Source organism: Euphorbia lathyris, chromosome 10 (genome assembly GCF_963576675.1).
Source record: "Euphorbia lathyris chromosome 10, ddEupLath1.1, whole genome shotgun sequence".
Taxonomy (NCBI): Eukaryota; Viridiplantae; Streptophyta; class Magnoliopsida; order Malpighiales; family Euphorbiaceae; genus Euphorbia; species Euphorbia lathyris.
The window spans coordinates 30272105-30290362 of NC_088919.1; the positions used below are offsets into that span (position 1 = coordinate 30272105).

Sequence of the window (18258 nt, forward strand, 5' to 3'; positions counted from 1 at the left end):
TATCACGTACCTCTATTTGCAAACTTTTAAAACCACATACATGTGTTTGCAAATTGGAATCCATTGGCTTTTTTTTGTTCCCTAAATTTTGTACAAAAAATATAAGAGTACACACCAACCAAATCCGGCCCGATCAGATGGTGGTACGCACATGTGGTGATCAAACATTATGTATGTTCTCAGCCTCTAACAAAATATGTACCATTTGGAGCACACTCCAAGTGTGTGAAGACATCCTCTACAAACCACTCTCATAAGTGTATTATTTCTAATGTGAAATGCATTACACTCTTTTGTCTCTATATACCATAAAGTAGGCTTAAAACATTAAGGGTCTGTTTGGTACATTAATGTAATGTAATCAATGTTGTAATGTAATCAAATGTGTAATATAATGGAATAGTGATTCTATTACCATGTTTAGTTGGTACACTTTAATAAAATTGATAAAATGAAATTATCATTTAATACATTTATATTAGTTAAATGCAATTTTCTTTTTTTTTGGGTGCTTTTCTCTTTTTTCGTTTTTTTGTGGTTTCATGGTTTCCCGTTCTTTTTTTTTCATTTTTGGTTTCCCCGTTTATCGTTGTTTTTCTCATTTTTGTTCTTTTCCGTTTTTCTCATTTTCGCATTTTTCGTGTTTTTCACATTTTTTCTCGTTTTCATGTTTTTCGCCTTTTTCTATTTTCCGATTTTTGTGTTTTTTCGCTTTTTTCATTTTTTTTCTCAATTTTTGGTTTTTTTTCACGTTTTTCTCTTTTTCATATTTTTTTGGGTTTTATGTTTTCCTGTTTTTTTCCGCATTTCTTCATTAGTAATAAAAAAAAATACAAGGGCCAATCGTAATGAGAACTCGTATCTATTTGTAAAATGACCATTACATAAATTTGTAAAAAAAAAATGAGTGGTGTATTTGTGATTCCATTACGACAAAAACGATAATCAAACATGGTAATGAGCTCCATTATAATAGACATTCCATTACAACACTCATTATAGCGTACCAAACAGGACCTGGTTCATTTTAAAATGGATTTTTTTATATAAAAATCATAAATGATAATAATATTGAATTTTTTTTGGTAGAAAAGGAAAGGAAAGCAAAGCAAAACAAGCAACTACACCGGGATTAGCCTAGGAAAGCTAACCCCAATCTTATCCTCTAAAAGAAGAGGAGAAAGAGCGATAGGGGGAACGGTAAGGGTAGAAACACCTAACACCCCCTCATGGCCTGCCACCGCCAAGTGATCTGCAACACGGTTCTGCTCCCGGAAAATGTGGCTGAACTCAAGGATATCAAATGAGGGGCTAAGCCTCTTAATAGCTTTAATAAGGTTGCGGCTATGAAGACCCATGGCATGACTACCCAAAATCATATTGATGGCCTCCAAGTTATCTGACTCCACAGAAAGCCTCTTAACACCCAGCCTAATCGCCAGCTGGATCCCAGAGAGAATGCCCCAGAGCTCCGTAGAGAAGGAAGAACTCAAACCCAAATTCTGGGTAAACCCAGAAAGCCAGGCGCCTCCCGCATCCCTAAGAACACCTCCGGCAGCAATCTTACCATTACTGAGGCAGGAACCATCAGTATTCAGCTTCACAACCCCCTCTCTCGGCCTACTCCAGCTCACGAGGTGGACATCACTACTCGGGGAAGATCTGGCAAGGGACTCACCTTTGAAACTATCAATAATAGAGGAGAGTTTCTTCAAGAAGAACTCAGCTAAGTTAGGCAAAAGCACAGCTTTATTATCAAAAATCTCCTCGTTCCTCCATTTCCACACTTGATGACAAATAATGGCAAAGAAAATGTCCCCATGCTCCATATAAGACAATAACTTTCCCCTAATACCATCTGAGAACCAGTCGTTCACAGAATGGGACATGAAGGAAGAGAAAGTATGATGAGGGAGAATTTTCTTCCAAACCTCTTCACTCTTAGGGCAATCCCTAAGAGCGTGGCACAACGATTCAACATGGCCTCTACATCTACCGCAAGCTCCAGAGGTCGCCAAATGCCTTTTGTATCTATCTGAGTTAGTAAGTAATCTGTCTTTAACGCCCAGCCACAGGAAGCTCCTCATGCGGTAGGGGATTTTAAGGGACCAAATGGTCTTCCAAATATCCGAGGGATTATCAGTCCTGTTAAGGGAAAAATCTTCAAAGGCAGATTTGCAAGAATAGACTCCATTGTTAGTCAGCGCCCAGCAATGCTTATCCATGTCTTCCTCTTGATTACTCACCTTCACTCCTCTAATTCTAAGGAGAGTCTCAAGGCTAAAGAAAGAATCAAATTTAGGCCAAACCCAGTCCCCTTCAGAGTCCATCACATCGGCTAACCTCCAGTTTTGGATATCACTAGGCGGGGGGGGGGGGGGGGGGAAGTGCACACATCCACTAAAGGTTTATCCCCAATCTAGGTATCAAACCAGAAGCTTATGGACTTACCATTACCCTCATCCAGACCAACCCCCGAGCAAAACTCAGCAAAAACGGCGCTAAGCCCTTTCCAGAGGAAGGAACAATTGATAACTCTCTCTTTCGAGCCCCCAAAGATCTTATCTTTTCGATACTTACCACAAAGAAGGCGAACCCAGAGAGAGGAGGGGCATTGCCACATACGCCAAAGGAGTTTCATTAATAAAACTTTATTATTATCCTTAGCTCTCCTAATGCCCAAACCCCCTGAATCTTTGGGCTGACAAACCTCACTCCAAGGCACCAGGTGGATCTTTCTTCCCTCCGCAGCTTCCCCCCACAGGAACCTTCGGTTAATCTTATCAAGATCATTAAGCACAGGATTCGGAAGCTGACAAGCCTGCATGATGTGGTTGGGAGCAGCGGAATTCACAGATTGAATTAAAGTCAGACGGCCAGCGAGGGAGAGAGTCTTGGCTTTCCACGTGGCACACCTCGTATTGGCTTTGTCCAAAGTATCTTTAAAAGAAACTTTAGACACTCTCTCACTATGGAGAGGAATCCCCAGATACTTCCCAAGAGAATTAGTAAGAGGAATACCAGACAAATCACTTAATCTTTTACAAATTCTCGGATTCATATTCTTAGAGCACATCATCCTAGATTTCTGGATATTAAGTCTCTGACCAGAGGCCGAACAAAAACAATCCAGAATATCCATAATGACACTCAACTGCTCCTCATTACCTTCAAGAAAGATAAGGACATCGTCCGCAAAGAATAAGTGGGTCACCTGGGGAAAGAAACTGTTGATGGCCACCGGGTGGAAACTCCCAATATCAATGGCATCTTGAATAAGGTGGGACAGCCTCTCCATAGCAATAACGAAAAGGAAGGGACTCATAGGATCACCCTGACGGATGCCCCGACCCGGAGAGAACTCCTCCGACATATCCACATTCACCATAACTTGAAACACAGGAGAAGTAATACAAACCTTAATAAGATTTCTCCAACTGTCCGGGATCCTAGCTCTCACCAGACTCTCCATCAGGAAGTTCCAGTTGATGCGATCATAGGCCTTCTCCAAATCCAGCTTAAGAGCCACAATGCCTTTCTTCCCTTTCCTAATCTTCATAGTGTGCACCATTTCTTGGGCAATCACCACATTATCCATCATTTGTCTACCGGGTACAAAACTACCCTAATTCTGACAAATGATCTCCGGAAGAATGCCACGGATTCTATTAGCCACAATTTTTGTAATCGTCTTGTAAAGAACATTACAAAGACTGATGGGTCTCATATGCAAAAAGGAAGAAGGCTTATCAATTTTAGGAATAAGGACCAGGAGAGTTCTATTAACCAGCTCAATATCCTTAGACCCATTGAACATACCTATGATAAACTCATAGATACCCTCCTTCACAACACCCTAGTGCTTGTGGTAGAAGCCAGCTGGAAGACCATCAATACCAGGCGCTTTAGACGCCCCAATGCTGAAGATGGCATGGTCAATCTCTTTTCGGGAAATAGGAAGAAAGGCACTCTGACTGATATCCTCACTGATCAAAGGAAAGGTAGCAATAGAGTGAGCCCTCTCCAGCTAAACAGGATCCTCTTTGAAAAGCTCCTTATAGAACTCCAGAGCCAAATTCTGAATCACCTCATCTTCATACACCCACTCCCCATCAGAATCTTTGATAGCCTCAATTCTATTCCTCTGCCGCCTGATCATAGTAGACAGATGGAAGTACCTGCTATTACGATCCCCATCCCTAATCCAAGATTTCCTAGACTTCTGGAACCAGAGAAGCTCCTCTTGCCTAAGCACAGCTTCCAGCTCCTTCTGAAGGGTTCTAAGGAGGCCATCTAAACTGTGATCAAACCTCACATCCAACCTACGCTGAACGCCCTCCATCCTTTTTAACAACTTATTCTTTCTTCTAATAATGTGCCCAAAGACATTCTTATTCCAACCAAGCACCTTCTTCCTGAACCCTTCAGAAGCTTGCAGGATATTCGAATGAGGTTTCCAATTATCTTGGACGAACTCCTTAAACTTAGGATGGGACTCCCACGCTAGCTGGTACCGGAACGGTCTCTTCCCCCTAGGCCGGTTGCCTCTCAAAAGTCTAAACAAAATAGGGCAATGGTAGAACACTCAGGAAAAGAAGTCAGGGCAGCCACATTAGCATAGACCTTGTCCAAACGAACAAAGGTACTATTGCGTTTCCAAGTGAATCTATGACCCGAAGCCCCCAAGTCGGAAAGCCCACATAAATCCATATTATTTTTGTGGTGAAGACAGCGATTAATATAATGATTGGAACCTCCTCTCTGGTCACTCATAAGGCCGATATCATTAAAGTCTCCCGCAATAAACCAGGGCTCAGAGATGTTGCCACTCATCGAAAAGAGGATCTCCCACAGCCGTTTGCGATTAACTAAGATCGGATCAGCATACACAAGGGTACTCAAGAAGGGAGTAATACCAGAAATGCTCACTTTACAGTGAATGAACTGCTTATCGATACTAATAACATCAAAATGAATCCGATCTGGCCTCCAGAAAAGCCAGATCCCACCAGCTCGGCCAGTAGCCTCCGATCTAACACACCTCCAGTTCTTAAACTTATTAACCACCTCATCTGCTTTCTCTCCACTAATCTTAGTTTCCAGTAAAGCAAAACACGAGGGGTTAAACTGTTTAATTAGGTCATTAATATAGATACGGGTAGCCTTGCTAGCCGCACCCCTAACATTCCAGCACAACAAGTCCATAGAAAGGAGGAGACTGACCGCACCAACCTACCTAAGCCAGGTATTTACTAGGGGCTCCTGAGAGCCTCACCGAGGTACCCGCAGGTCTCCTCTTCTCTGAAAAAGCTAAGGAATTCTGGATGCTTTTTTGTTTGCCCTTTGGCTTTTTCAAGCCAGGTTTAATAACCCCCATTGGATTCCCAATTCCAGGTCCACCAGTAAGAATAGAAGAACTACCCTCATTAGTTTCCTTCATCTTTCGGGCCGCCTAAACCAGGGGGCCCCCCTGAGCTTCATTCTTGGAAGCAAAGAGGGGATTAACAGAATCAACCACTAGCTCAAAAGACACAACAGACTCCAGACCCGGCAAACTGTGTTCCATAAGCTCATCTCCCTGGACAGGCTCATGAACGTCTTCAATAGATAGGGCACCAAACCTAGAGCCAGACCTAAGAGCTAAGCTGGTACCAGCCTCCTCCCTAGCCTTGGGGATAGGCTTCTCCTTCACACTAGGGGCAGCCATAGGCTTAGAAGGAGCGGAAATCCCCTTCTTGATAATATCAGAAGGAAGATTCTGCATAATAGGAGGCTGAGTTCTACGACGAGTAGTCCGTTTAGCTACCATCCAAGGACCGAAGTTTCCTTCATCCCCTTGGTTACCTACAGAAATACTCCCACTCTCCATAACAGTCTCCTTCAAAACACTCTCCCTTCTGGGGCAACCTTCCTGAGAATGACCATAAATGCCACAATCATAACAAATGTTATGTAAGCCTTCATATTCGATAAAGAACACCTTGTTCTGAACACAGAACTTAGATAATAAGGGTTTCGCAAGATCCACATCCACACAAACCCTAGCAAACTTGCCCCTAATGGCACCAATAGTAGTCTTATCCACATGGTGGACCTTCCCAACCATGCCTCCTATTTTGCTTAGGAATTTCTCACTGTAATACTCAATGGGAAGGCCCGGAAACCTAACCTAAGTCAAAATCCTGTTAACAGTAGAATCATGGGGATTAAAATTAGGAACCCAAGGTCGTAAAGCCAGAACGTGGTTGGAAATAATATATGGGCCCCCCTTGATCACAGTATTGTAATCCTCAACTCTAGTAAACTTGATGACATAGAAGTCATTTTCAAGGTCAGTAATACTGACTTTCCCTTTCCTAGCCCACTGGGCTTGAATCCTTTGGGCAAAATAATTAAAGCTGGTCCTCTTCCCCAACACCTTAACTATCAAAGACACCTTCCACTTCTCTCTGAGTTCCCTCTTCTCTTCCGAAGACAGTCTAATAACCGGACAAAGAGGATCATCCTGGACACCATCCTCCTCGTCCGAATCAGAGAAAAGATCCGCAGAATCCCCTACCATCTCCACTTCCTCAAAGCAGAGCTCCTCCTCAACCACTCCCATAACAGTGTCTTTCCAAGACCCTTTACCTAACCCGTTATTGCCAACTGCAGTCCTGGGGGAGGCCATGTTCCCCTGTCCCTGAATATCATGCCCAGCCTCAAAAGGGCTCTGACTCGAGGCAACCAGCCCCCCAAATGCAGCCTCAGCCTGCCCAGCACTGACCGGAATAGGACAATCAATGCCAGGCACAATGCCGAAAACACCAGGCCAACGCCCAGCCCCAGCATCGGCAGGCCCCCTGCGGTGCCCGACGCCATCGGCAGGGAGGACAGGCGCCGCACAGTCCGCAGGCGGCAACTTGCCCACCCGTCCATCCGGGATCGCGGGGAGCAAGGGGCGGGCAACCGCGTCATCCGATCACATGCGTCCACCCCCCAAACATCCTGCAACCACTGCCCCAGGCACAGGGCACAGCTCATCCAACCTCCCTGCCAATGAATACCCCTCCAGCGGCGCCGCCTGCGTCCCAGCCGAATCCGCAAGCAAGGCAACCGATCCAGGCGCCACGCCCCTGTCCCCACGATCCCAGGCCCCTCCAGCCCCCCAATCCCCTAAACCGGCACCGCATCCTGCCGGATCTAACCCATCGGACCCTTGCCAAGCCCCCCGACCCCGCTCCCGGGAGCGGTCCCTCACCCGCTCGCCATGCCCCCTCTTCTCCCTTGCATCCCCTACCGAAGCCACAACGCCGCCAGCCGACACTCCATCCTGCACCAGATCCGACGCCCGCCCTACCCCAGCCGCCCGATCCGCCTCACCAAGATCGGAATTGCCGCCATCACCGCCCCCCTCCAAGGTCCGCCTAACCCTAGGTCTCTCTCTCTCTCTGTCTTTCGTCATCAGATCTGCGAGAGAGAAGACATATCTGAGAGAGATAAGATAGATCTGAGAAAGAGAAAACAGATATGAGATCGAATGAAGACAGATCTGAGAGAGAGAAGACGAATCTGAGAGAGAGAGAGAAGACAGATCTGAGAGAGAGAGAAGACAGATCTGAGAAAGAGAAGACAGATCTAAGAGAGAGAAAATAGATCTGAGATCGAATGAAGACAGATCTGAGAGAAAGAAGACGGATCTGAGAGAGAGAAGATCGATCTGAGAGAGAGAATAGATCCGAGATAGAATGAAGACAGATCTGAGAGAGAGAAGACAGTTCTGAGAGAGAGAAAACAAACCTCAAAATAACCAAACCACAAGCCGTAGCTCCCACGAGAAGGAGAAAACCATTTTTATTTGATAACTTTTATTTGTACTACTATCATTTTTATTTGAAAAATGTTAGAGAGAAAAAAAAGGGACATTTTTGAATTTATATCGTCTTTCAATCTTCTCCAAAATAATTAAGGGTCCTGATATTTACAGCCCTTATGGCTGTAAATAAAAACCCACAAAATCTTATCATTAATACTAATTTAGCTTTCCAAAATAAAATTTGTTGACACTTAAAAATTAAATTATCAAATACTCATAAAAACTAGTAAATTATTTATATTTCCAATACAAATAAATGTTTTAGAATTAAAATTTTATTTTATTTTCAAAGTATAGGGAGAATTAATGCTTATATACTCTGGGGCCTTAGCCCTTCCTCTGTTCACCAAAAAAAAAATTAATGCTTATATACAACCCTTAAGGTTGTATATATCATTTGCCAATAATTAACTATCCCTAATTAAGAAAATTCAAAATATGATTTTCCTTTTCTATGAAATTTCCTCTTAAAAAAATTCACACATATACGTCCAACACTTTATGATACTTAAAATCAGATTTTAATAGGGCTGAGGTTTGTTAAAATTGTTAATTATTTTTGAATTACTTATCCAAATTTATTCATCCATGAATTTATGCATATTACATTAGTTAGTCTTTCTATTTTTAGAAACATATTATAACGTTCTTGAGTTTTAACAAAACTAACTACTCAATCCCTCTATCCACAAATTCTATATAAAATGATAAATTTATCTTTCTATCACTAATTAACTTTCATATATGTTTAATTAAGTTTTATATAGTTTTATTTATAATATTAAAGTAATATTAGTAATAAAATTATATATTATTTAGTGTTTTTAATTAAAAATGGATAATTAATTTATAATAGTTTTTTTTTTACGAACCAATTTATAATAACTTAGTATTTTAATTTAAATATATTTTTCATATAATATGTGATAACTATTAGATATGTACTATTGAATTTATAATTTATTAATTAATAATCTATGAAACAAGTCATTAATATTTTTTTATAATCTAATCAGTTAAATTAAAATTTAGCAAATAATTACTAGAGAAAAGTACAAAAATAAACCTTATGGTTTGGCCCATTTTCGAACTGCACCCCTGTGGTTTAAAAGTTTACAAGTTGGTACCATGAACTTCATTCTGTTAGCAAACATATACCAAATTGACTAACGGTGTTAAAAGTCAAAGGGAAAAGAGTTAATTTGGTCCTTATATTTATTTATTTTATAAATTAACTCCCCTTATTATCTACTAACCACAAACAAACCCCAAAATTAAAAATAAGAATCAACTACACCATCTTCTTCACCTCTCTTTTGATTTTTTTTTCTTTCTCTCTCCTCTCCCAAAATTAAACATATTATGAGCAAAAATTATGAAACATAGATTATTTCGACAATTCTATTCTATTTATATTTCTACATCAAATTAATTTGAAAAAAAATGGGAGTTGTAAGTTATGAAACAGAGATTATTTCGACAATTCCTCCATCCAGAATATTCAAAGTTGTAGTGTTGGATTTTCCCCAACTTCTCCCCAAAGTTTTGCCTCAGGTTATCAAAAGTATCAACATCATTGAAGGAGATCGAGGAGTTGGATCTCTCCGGCAGATCAACTTCGGCGGCGAAGGTTTTCAATCCATTCTTCTTAATTTCATACTATTATATATTTACTTATTTTGTTTGTGGATCAAGCATGTATGTGAAGGAGAGGATAGAAGCCATAGTGATACAGCGGGTGCGAGTTTAATCAAAAAACCCGACGGAAAGAAATAATGAACACTAGATCGAAATCTAGAAAACACTTGGACAAAACCAAGAAAATCTGAGAAGAACTCTCGTTTTAGTTTTATTAATCAAATTTGTCTAATCTAATATAATACTAGGCTTATTTATAAGCTAAGATAGTCCTAAGCCTTAAAGGAAAAGGAAAACAATTAAATTTAAAACTTTAAAGAAAAAAATAAAGAAATCCAAATCTGTTTTGGAATGCAACTTGCGGCAGCTAGAACTGATGTCCTTATTTGCATAAGGATTCCAATTCTAGGTGGGATTTAATTATGTGGGTCCTCATCACATAGATGAAGAGCATGTATGTTTATGAATTTTGGGAGGGGAGAGAGAAAGAAAAAAAAATCCAGAAGAGATGTGAAAAAGATGGTGTATTTGATTCTTATTTTTAATTTTGGGGTTTGTTTGTGGTAAGTAGATAATAAGGGGAGTTAATTTATAAAATAAATAAATATAAGGACCAAATTAACTCTTTTTCCTTTGACTTTTAACACCGTTAGTCAATTTGGTATATGTTTGCTAACGGAATGAAGTTCATGGTACCAACTTGCAAACTTTTAAACCACAGGGCTGCAGTTCGAAAATGGGGCCAAACCACAAGGTTTATTTTTGTACTTTTTCCTAATTACTAATTAATTTTAATACATACTATGTTAGGTGGATCGTTAGAGACCCTTTAGGTAGATCATCTTCCAATTATTTTTTTTACGTACATTAAGACTCGAACTCAAATCTCTAATTTAAGCGACTTAAAGTCTTTTACCACTCAATTGAAAATTAATTGGTTTAGTTAAAAATAGTTTTTTTTTTTTGTCAAACCACGAATGTGGAAGAACCCCTACCGCTCGACCACATCCCTTATGTTTCAGTTAAAAATAGTCAAATACTACATTATTGATTTTTTAATATATTGATTAATAAAAAATAATGAAATACTAAACTAATTATGGTAAATAGGTAAATTTATCATTTTGTTTATAATTATTTATTAAAATATTTTTAATATCATATATTTATACTTTTTATACTTGAATTAATATAATAAAAAAATTTATACTAAACTTAATTAATATAATATCATATATATATATATATATATATATATATATATATATATATATATATATATATAACTTAGTAAATGATAGGACGATAAACTTATTATTTATATAAAATCTAGGGATAAGTACAAAAAAAAAAAATGCATGTGGTATACGCGTTTTGCAAACTCGAACCTGTGGTATTTTTTTTTGCAAACAGAGGTCTGTGTTACAAACCGTTAGCAAACAGAGGCTAAATTGACTAATGGTGTTAAAATTCAAAGAGAAAAGAGTTAATTTGGTCCTTATATTTATTTATTTTATAAATTAACATCCCTAAAAAAATAAAAATCAAAAGTACAATCAAAAGTACCTTCCTCTTCCTCTTCCTCTTCTTCTTCTTACGCGTTCCCGCTAAGCGAGAGCCCGGGGAAGAGTCCCACCACAAGGGTGTACTGGGGGCAAGACTTCCCTTATCAATTTTTTTGATAAGAGGCCGCTCCTAAGACTCGAACCCGTAACCTTTTTCTATGAATGAAGAACTAAATAGTTTGGAAACTTTAAATTCTGTTTTTAAAAACAGATATTAATGTAACATGTACAAATCCAAGACTATGAAATTACTCACCCTTGTTTTTATATATGCTTTTTCTGTGAAATTTCCTCTTAACAAATTCACACATATCCCAAGCCCAACACTTTATGATACTTAAAATCGGACTGAGGTTTTTGAATTACCTACCCCCAGATATTTTTTTTTTAAGAATAAACAGTATAAATTGTAGTATTATCCACAATATGTATTTTATTTTATCATCTGAAAGTCAATTAAGAGCACAAGAGAATTATGTTCTTCATTAAAAAAATGTCATCGCTAATTTAAAATAAAAAATTATATAAAAAGAAACACTAATTAAAAATAAAACTAGAAAACAAGATACATGACAATTAACACAAAATGAGTTCATTTCGAGTTCTCAACGAATTACTCGCACTGATGTGCACAAAAAACAAAACAAAAAATTTACATCCAAGCGTTTGGTTAGCAATTGAATCTTTTCAGAACAAGAGCAGTTCAGTTCCAGTTCTCACTAAATCTCAACATTTCTGTGATGCCCTTTTACAAGTATATGTGTGCTTTTCTTCCAGCAAGTCACAACGTTTTTCTTTTCAAATATGTGTTGAAATGCTTTCATTGCACAGCTCAGCTCAACCATAAAATAGACTTCAAACAGTCAGTAATAAAGCAGATGGAACTACACCAGATTAATGGAGTTCTGCAGAGACCAATATTTAACGAACTGAAGGAATGAGATTGTGTTGCAATTTATCCCTGCATATCCTTGGCTCAGTATTAAAACAAAAGAAAAAGATTCACATGACATAATAACCCTTAAATACACACCTCTTGGCTCATAAGAATTTCAACTGCCACGTCAATACTCCCATCAGCAGCTGCAAGTGCAACTTCTGCTTGTGTCTGAAACAACAACAATACATTCGCATCAGCCTATAACTATATAGAACTCCCCTTTCCGGCCATTTCCCGTTTTGTTTTGCTCTTTTGTTGTGTGTTTCACTGGCGGGTGGCTTAACAGAGAATTTTGCAGTGTAAGTTACCTTTTCAAAACCCATAGAGACAAGTTTTTGGAGTTGTTCACCAGAAGCCACAGAATCCTGATGCCAGTTATAGAACCACTAAAATTGTTAGAATCCAGACCATATCGAGAAAATAGGCAGTACAATCTTGCTCTTTCAATTAGTAAAGAAAAACCTCATGATGCGTAGGGACTCCTGGAGCTGCTGCAACTGTATCATCTACTGCTGACCTCCTGCATTGACATGGTAAGGAAAAAGAATTAGAACATGGTAAGTAAGCCAACAATCTAATGTTTGACATTGAGCAGAATACAACTGAACAGCTTCTCCCAGATTCTCCAATTCTTTATCATTTTTTATACTCTAGATTCTCCAATTATTTAAGTATCTATAGCAAAATGATTAGAGACCACACTCTGGAATATTGAAAAGAAAATTTTAATTCAAGCCAGCGAGAAAGAGAGAAATCTGAAAGTTAAAATAGCTTCCATATGCGGGTAAGTTACACCCATGGCCACTCCACTTTGTCTTTACTAACATTAGGGCCACTCAACTTAAAAACCAGACATAAAAGTCCCTTAATCTTTGACCACTTCAATAACAGGTAACCATCTATTGTGAAGCTCACGAAAATACTATTCTAAGCAACTTTAATTCCTGAACTTTTTGGTTTTGAGGTCATTTATGTGTTGTTTGGTTGGGAGAGAGCGCTTTGGAAATGGTGTTTTGGAAAATCGAAAATGTGGTTGCATAGAAAATGTGGTTCTAAACAACTTTAATTCTTGGACTTTTCCATTTTGATGACGTCAACGGTCATATTGAGGTCGTTTACTGTCATACGGGACTTTTATGTTAGTAAATGGCAAAGTTGACTGACTTTTATGTCCGGTTTTGAAGTTGAGTGGGCATAATGTTAATAAGGTTAGCCATAGGTGTAATTTACCCTTCCATATGCACTAGCTGAAAGGTTTTCCAACAAACTATACTCAAACAGCATGGCTAGACCAGTTTTGTTAGGAAAAGAAAACGAACGTTTAAGAACCTTCTGAACATCAAAACCTTTCACATTTTCTTAGGAACTATTAAATCAAAATTCCATAATGAAGTTGACAAACATAAATTGCCAACTTCTCCCCCACCCCGCCAGGATGATCAACAAGATGAATGAAAGAACTCATCCTAATACCTTCCATTCGATAGCCTCTCTGCTGTACCTGCTCCAGCCAAATTTGATGTAAGGCCTGAGTTGCTATTATCCAAGAGCCTAGTCTGCAAACTTGAATCTGAATTTACAGCAGAAATAGTTTGATTACCGGTGGCAGCGAGAGTCCTTCCTCTTCCAGGAAACCTGCTGTCTTGCATTGCCGTTGGCTGCACTTACAGGCAAAAGATCAACTTGAATGTCATTTCAATCAAACATTTCATACATAAAATTGAAGGATTATGATAGAGAATGTGACAGGGGCAATAAAGTAATAAGAGGGACAAGCGGCTGTCCTAGTTGTAATTAGTTATATCAGGGGTTTACTGTGAGTTTAGGGTGAGGAGTATATATAGTTGCTTTATGAAAGGAGGAAGGTAGCTTTTTGATATATTTCATTTGGGCATTTTGGGTTTCTTAGATTTATGCTAAGAGAAAGGGATCAATCCCTGGGCTGTGCTTTGGCATGGATTTATCATTAACTTTGGTTTGTCTTCCTGTGTTTGTTTAGAGTTGTTCATCCATTTGGATCTAATACTATATCAGTCTTTCTATTCTTCATCTGTTTGTGTATTCCTTTTTTTGATTGATTTGTGTTTGGAGAGGTTTCTTGTCAGATTAGATGTAAAAGACAAGCAAAAACTACACAACATAGTTCAGTCTAAACCATCTGAAAACACCTTCTAGTGCTAAGTGCTAGAGCTATATACATCATAACCTTATATCTCTATATGAAATTCCTAAAAATAAAACATATAAAACAATTTGTGAGGGAAAATAGTAATTTGTACTCACATCCATAAAGAAATGATGCTTTCAATCAAAAACATAACTGTGCCTAGAAAGTACAATGCACATGCATATTTGTTTCGATAATTTCATTTCATATGATATTGCTCCATTTCAGATAGTACCTAAAGTGTAATCCACAAGTACCTGTTTAGTCAGGTACAGCACTGGCCATTGTAATGGCCTTTTTTATAATAACCCAGCAATTAGGAATTACTTTCAAACATGAAAAAAGAACCTCCATTTACCAGAGAAGATGTTTCCCTCTGAGGCATCCATGAAGACAAGTTCCTCCATACATTTCCAGAAAATAATCCACTGTTTCATGTAGAATTATAAAGTTAGAGATCCTCCAGGAGCAAATCTATTTCTCTAGTAAGCAAATTTACCTTGAGGCTGTATTTTGACTTGTATTTGTGGGTAAGTAACTTGAAGGGTTCCCACCAGTGCACATAATAAATTTAGGCCGCCTCACGCAAGAGGACTGGAAATCACATGTAAAATATCAGACTCACTTATTAATATTATACATAAAGTGCACAGGTGAAAGAAAGAAGAAGGATGATGAATAAGAACTTCCTTTTTTTTCCTGATAAAAGAAGGAATTCATGTTACTACTAGAATGTGAAACATGAGCTTCAAAATCCAAAATAAAACTTCTTGAATCTTTTGATTCAGAAGAGCAGAATTAGTTGTTTATTGAAAAGCTGCCTCATGCTATTGAAAGTTACGAGGTTTGAACGTCAAGACATCAATCAACATGCCTCACAAGTGATGCATGACACAAGCAAGAGATAAGCAGGTATTCACCAACATGTTGAGGCAAGATGTAAAAACACCGCGAATTTGCGAATTTGCAAAGTAACGTAGTAGAAGGATTCAACAAGTTGGAATGCAGAATGCAAAGACTGAGAGAGGTCGAGAGCAAGGGCACATAGCAACAGAGAAAAAAATACTCAAATTTTAACGACATAAATTTTAATATATGGAACTATTTAGGTGAACTTTTAATTGTTACCTTGACTGCAAGCAGACTGGAACATAAGAAATTTACAGATAAGGAAACAAAGATATACATAACCCCAGCCAAAATGAAGAAGCAATTGATAAATAAAATCAATCTATCACAGGCCGGTGCAGGCACAGTACTTACAAGCCAAGATGAGGACTCAATGGAAGAATAGAAAGATGATCCAGGCATAAGGAAGTTGAACAAGCCGTAGGTGTCTGCAGAAAACAAACAAAAAAAAGATATATATTTCAAATTAGAATACGTTATATAGAAGAACACAATGCAAAAAGAAATTAACAAGATTTAGATGGGCACAGGAATTACATACATGCAAATCCGGACAAGATGCCACATAGGTGTCCAAGTAAAGAGACATTTGTCATAAGAAGCTGGAATGCTACTAATAAGATAAATGCATACCTGAAGCGTATGCTCAAGAATTAGATATCTTACAACAAAGCCAAAAGAATAAGATAATCAACCATGTAATATTTGTGCTACTACTGAAGAAGTTATAGAATTACCACTTAGCTGGAACATTAAAGAGACCAAACACACTGCAAAATAAAGGAAACAAGTCATGTTTGGAGTACATTGGCCAAACTATAAAATATACTGAACAGATAAAATAATAAAAACTCTAGCAGATGTCAAGAAATCAGCCTAAATAAAAAAACTTCCCAAACAAAAACCATAGAAAACTGTTACCCAATATTAAATATATAAAAATGCAGACCCTGACTAGTTTAACACTAAAGCTTAGTTGAGTTGAGTTGAGTTGAGTTGAGTTGAGTTGAGTTGAATAGAAATCTCATGCATATGCATCCATGTCAAGTGTGCATCTGAAAACTAGAATGAGAAAATAGATGTTGCAAAATTAAGGAACTAAAGGATAATGGTAATCACTTCCAAAAAATAATATCACAGCAAAGTTCAGTAAAAAGTACAAACAAACCTCCTTGACTGGACTCCACTTAAACTTGTCTCTATCACGATCATAGAAAATAAGATTCCAGAAAAGCCTATTGCACACTCATTCATGAAATTTGTATATTGCTGAACAGGATTATGTGCTATCAACAATGCAATTACAAGATGAAATATGGCATTGCTTGTAGCCAACAGAATTGTCAAGTACAGCAAACGGATGGACCCCATGATTCTCTCTAGTTCAGAACCCAAAGGTACCAAAGCCAGCATGTTGAAAAACACATGAAGAAATGAACCATGAAAAAGAATGGACGTATAGATCCTGTAAACTGCAGGAACAAAAGCATAAAGTAAATAGAAACCATGAATAATTGAAAAAAGAACATAATGCACAAGTCTGGTAAAAGAAATCAAATCAAAAGATCTAATCATTTTGCATGCAAAGATTGGCAACTTTAGAACAAAAAGGAAGTGTTTAAATAAAAAAAAAAGAGAGAGATAAAAGTTGAAATATCCGCACAAGCCCACTTCGAAGAACAATTGCTCAAAAATTTAAGATATGCTTTTCGTTCGTGCTATGCTAGTGAAGCAAATGTGTGAGTTAAAAGGCATTTACCTTCAAATTTGGATGTAACAGAAGATGGCAAGAAGCATATTTCAACAAACGAATCATATCCAACCAAGAGGCACATCAAGTAAATAGTACCACAAACAATCACCACTGCAGAAGTTAAAAACGGTATACTTTCCCACCATTGCCCCACTCTAGTGGGCAATCCTGCCTGTATATCAATAAAAACAGAGATGTATAAAGCAAAACAGCAACCACATGGAACCTTATAACCCAACCTGATATGGCATGTTTTCCAAGTGAAAATTGTCCTAGCAGCATATTCTGCTCAATCCAGCAAGAGAAACTATCTTTAACAAGAACTAATGTCACATAACTAAAGTTTTAAAGTTATTGTTATTCATCAAGGTAGTTCATCAGCTACATTTTACTCTCAATCAAAGGATTAAATCAACATTGTACCAATTGCAATTGCATCTTTCATAAATCAGCTGCAAACATTAAAATTTATAAATTTAACAGCGTCAACATAGCAAATTTGAAATCCGGATGTACACGAAGTCTAAGAAAATAGTGTTAGGTTAAGCTACAGAATCAGCTAGAAAGCAAATAGAGAACTCCAAAAAAAAAAAAAAAACAGAAGAAAGGAAAATCGACCAGAAGGGAAAGGAATAGAAATAAAAAAAAAAAAAAAACCCCTAACAGTAAGCATTGAGATTAAAAGGGTGAAGTAATGATGAAGCGCTTACCTCGGTTACAATGTTAGGTCTCATTTCTGAAAGTTAATTTCAAAACTTTTCCTTGAAATTTCGTTTTGAATTTCTTCTAATTATAACTGTGGACTGGTATACTTCCGCTCTAATAGAGTTAATATTGTAATAAATATATACTCTATTTTCCAGTTGGTTCGGGTCAGGAGGATACATCCACTCACTTCATTAAGGAATCGGGTCTCCGGATCTAATCCGTTGCTCCCGCCGTATTACTATTTTTTTAAGGGCTAATTACAAATCTAGCCCAATTAAGAGGGGTCATTTACATATCTAATCCACTTTGCTTCAATCTTACCAAATTAGACCATTTCATCCATTTTGGACAAAATTACCCTTAGTTCTATTGATCGATGGATCTGCTCCTGCTTCTTCTTCCGCTTCATCTTCTTCTTCTTCATCATCTTCTTCCGCTTCTTCTTCTTCTTGTTGTTCTAGTTCTTCTTCTTCTTCTTCTTCTTTTTCTTCTTCTTCTTCTTTGGTTCATCTTCTTCGATTTCTCATATATATCGTTAGCGATTTTTTATATTTTTGAAGAAGTATTATGTTCAATTTCCTGTAGAAATGGTATGTTTTTTTAGTTTATACATCTGCTTTTCTCGTTGGTCTTGTCTCTTTCTTCATCTGTAATGGTATCGTTTCAATTTTCCACCATTTTCCTCCATTGTTGTCGCATTTGTGACGAAATTTGTCGCATTTG

At 37.8% G+C, this 18258-nt stretch overlaps 1 protein-coding gene across 3 annotated transcripts; it reads right to left on the reverse strand.

The window, feature by feature from the left end:
* Positions 1–11519: 11519 nt before the first annotated feature.
* LOC136209255 (rhomboid-like protein 15) lies at positions 11520–17657 on the reverse strand. Of its 3 annotated transcripts, none has more exons than XM_066000679.1 (13): positions 17538–17657; positions 16834–16999; positions 16243–16546; positions 15812–15844; positions 15616–15707; positions 15429–15502; positions 14665–14759; positions 14524–14593; positions 13472–13656; positions 12461–12518; positions 12307–12363; positions 12092–12166; positions 11520–12019 (listed from the first exon to the last, which is right to left on the reverse strand). In XM_066000679.1, the coding sequence occupies exons 1-13, from the start codon at positions 17559–17561 to the stop codon at positions 12014–12016; spliced, it is 1239 nt and encodes a 412-aa protein (XP_065856751.1). In that variant the 5' UTR covers positions 17562–17657; the 3' UTR covers positions 11520–12013. The 3 variants fall into 3 exon arrangements, with proteins under 3 accessions (XP_065856751.1, XP_065856752.1, XP_065856750.1); XM_066000680.1 differs by lacking the exon at positions 11520–12019 and having other exon boundaries at positions 12080–12166; positions 13472–13499; positions 13599–13656; XM_066000678.1 differs by lacking the exon at positions 11520–12019 and having other exon boundaries at positions 12080–12166.
* Between the last annotated feature and the right edge of the window lie 601 nt (positions 17658–18258).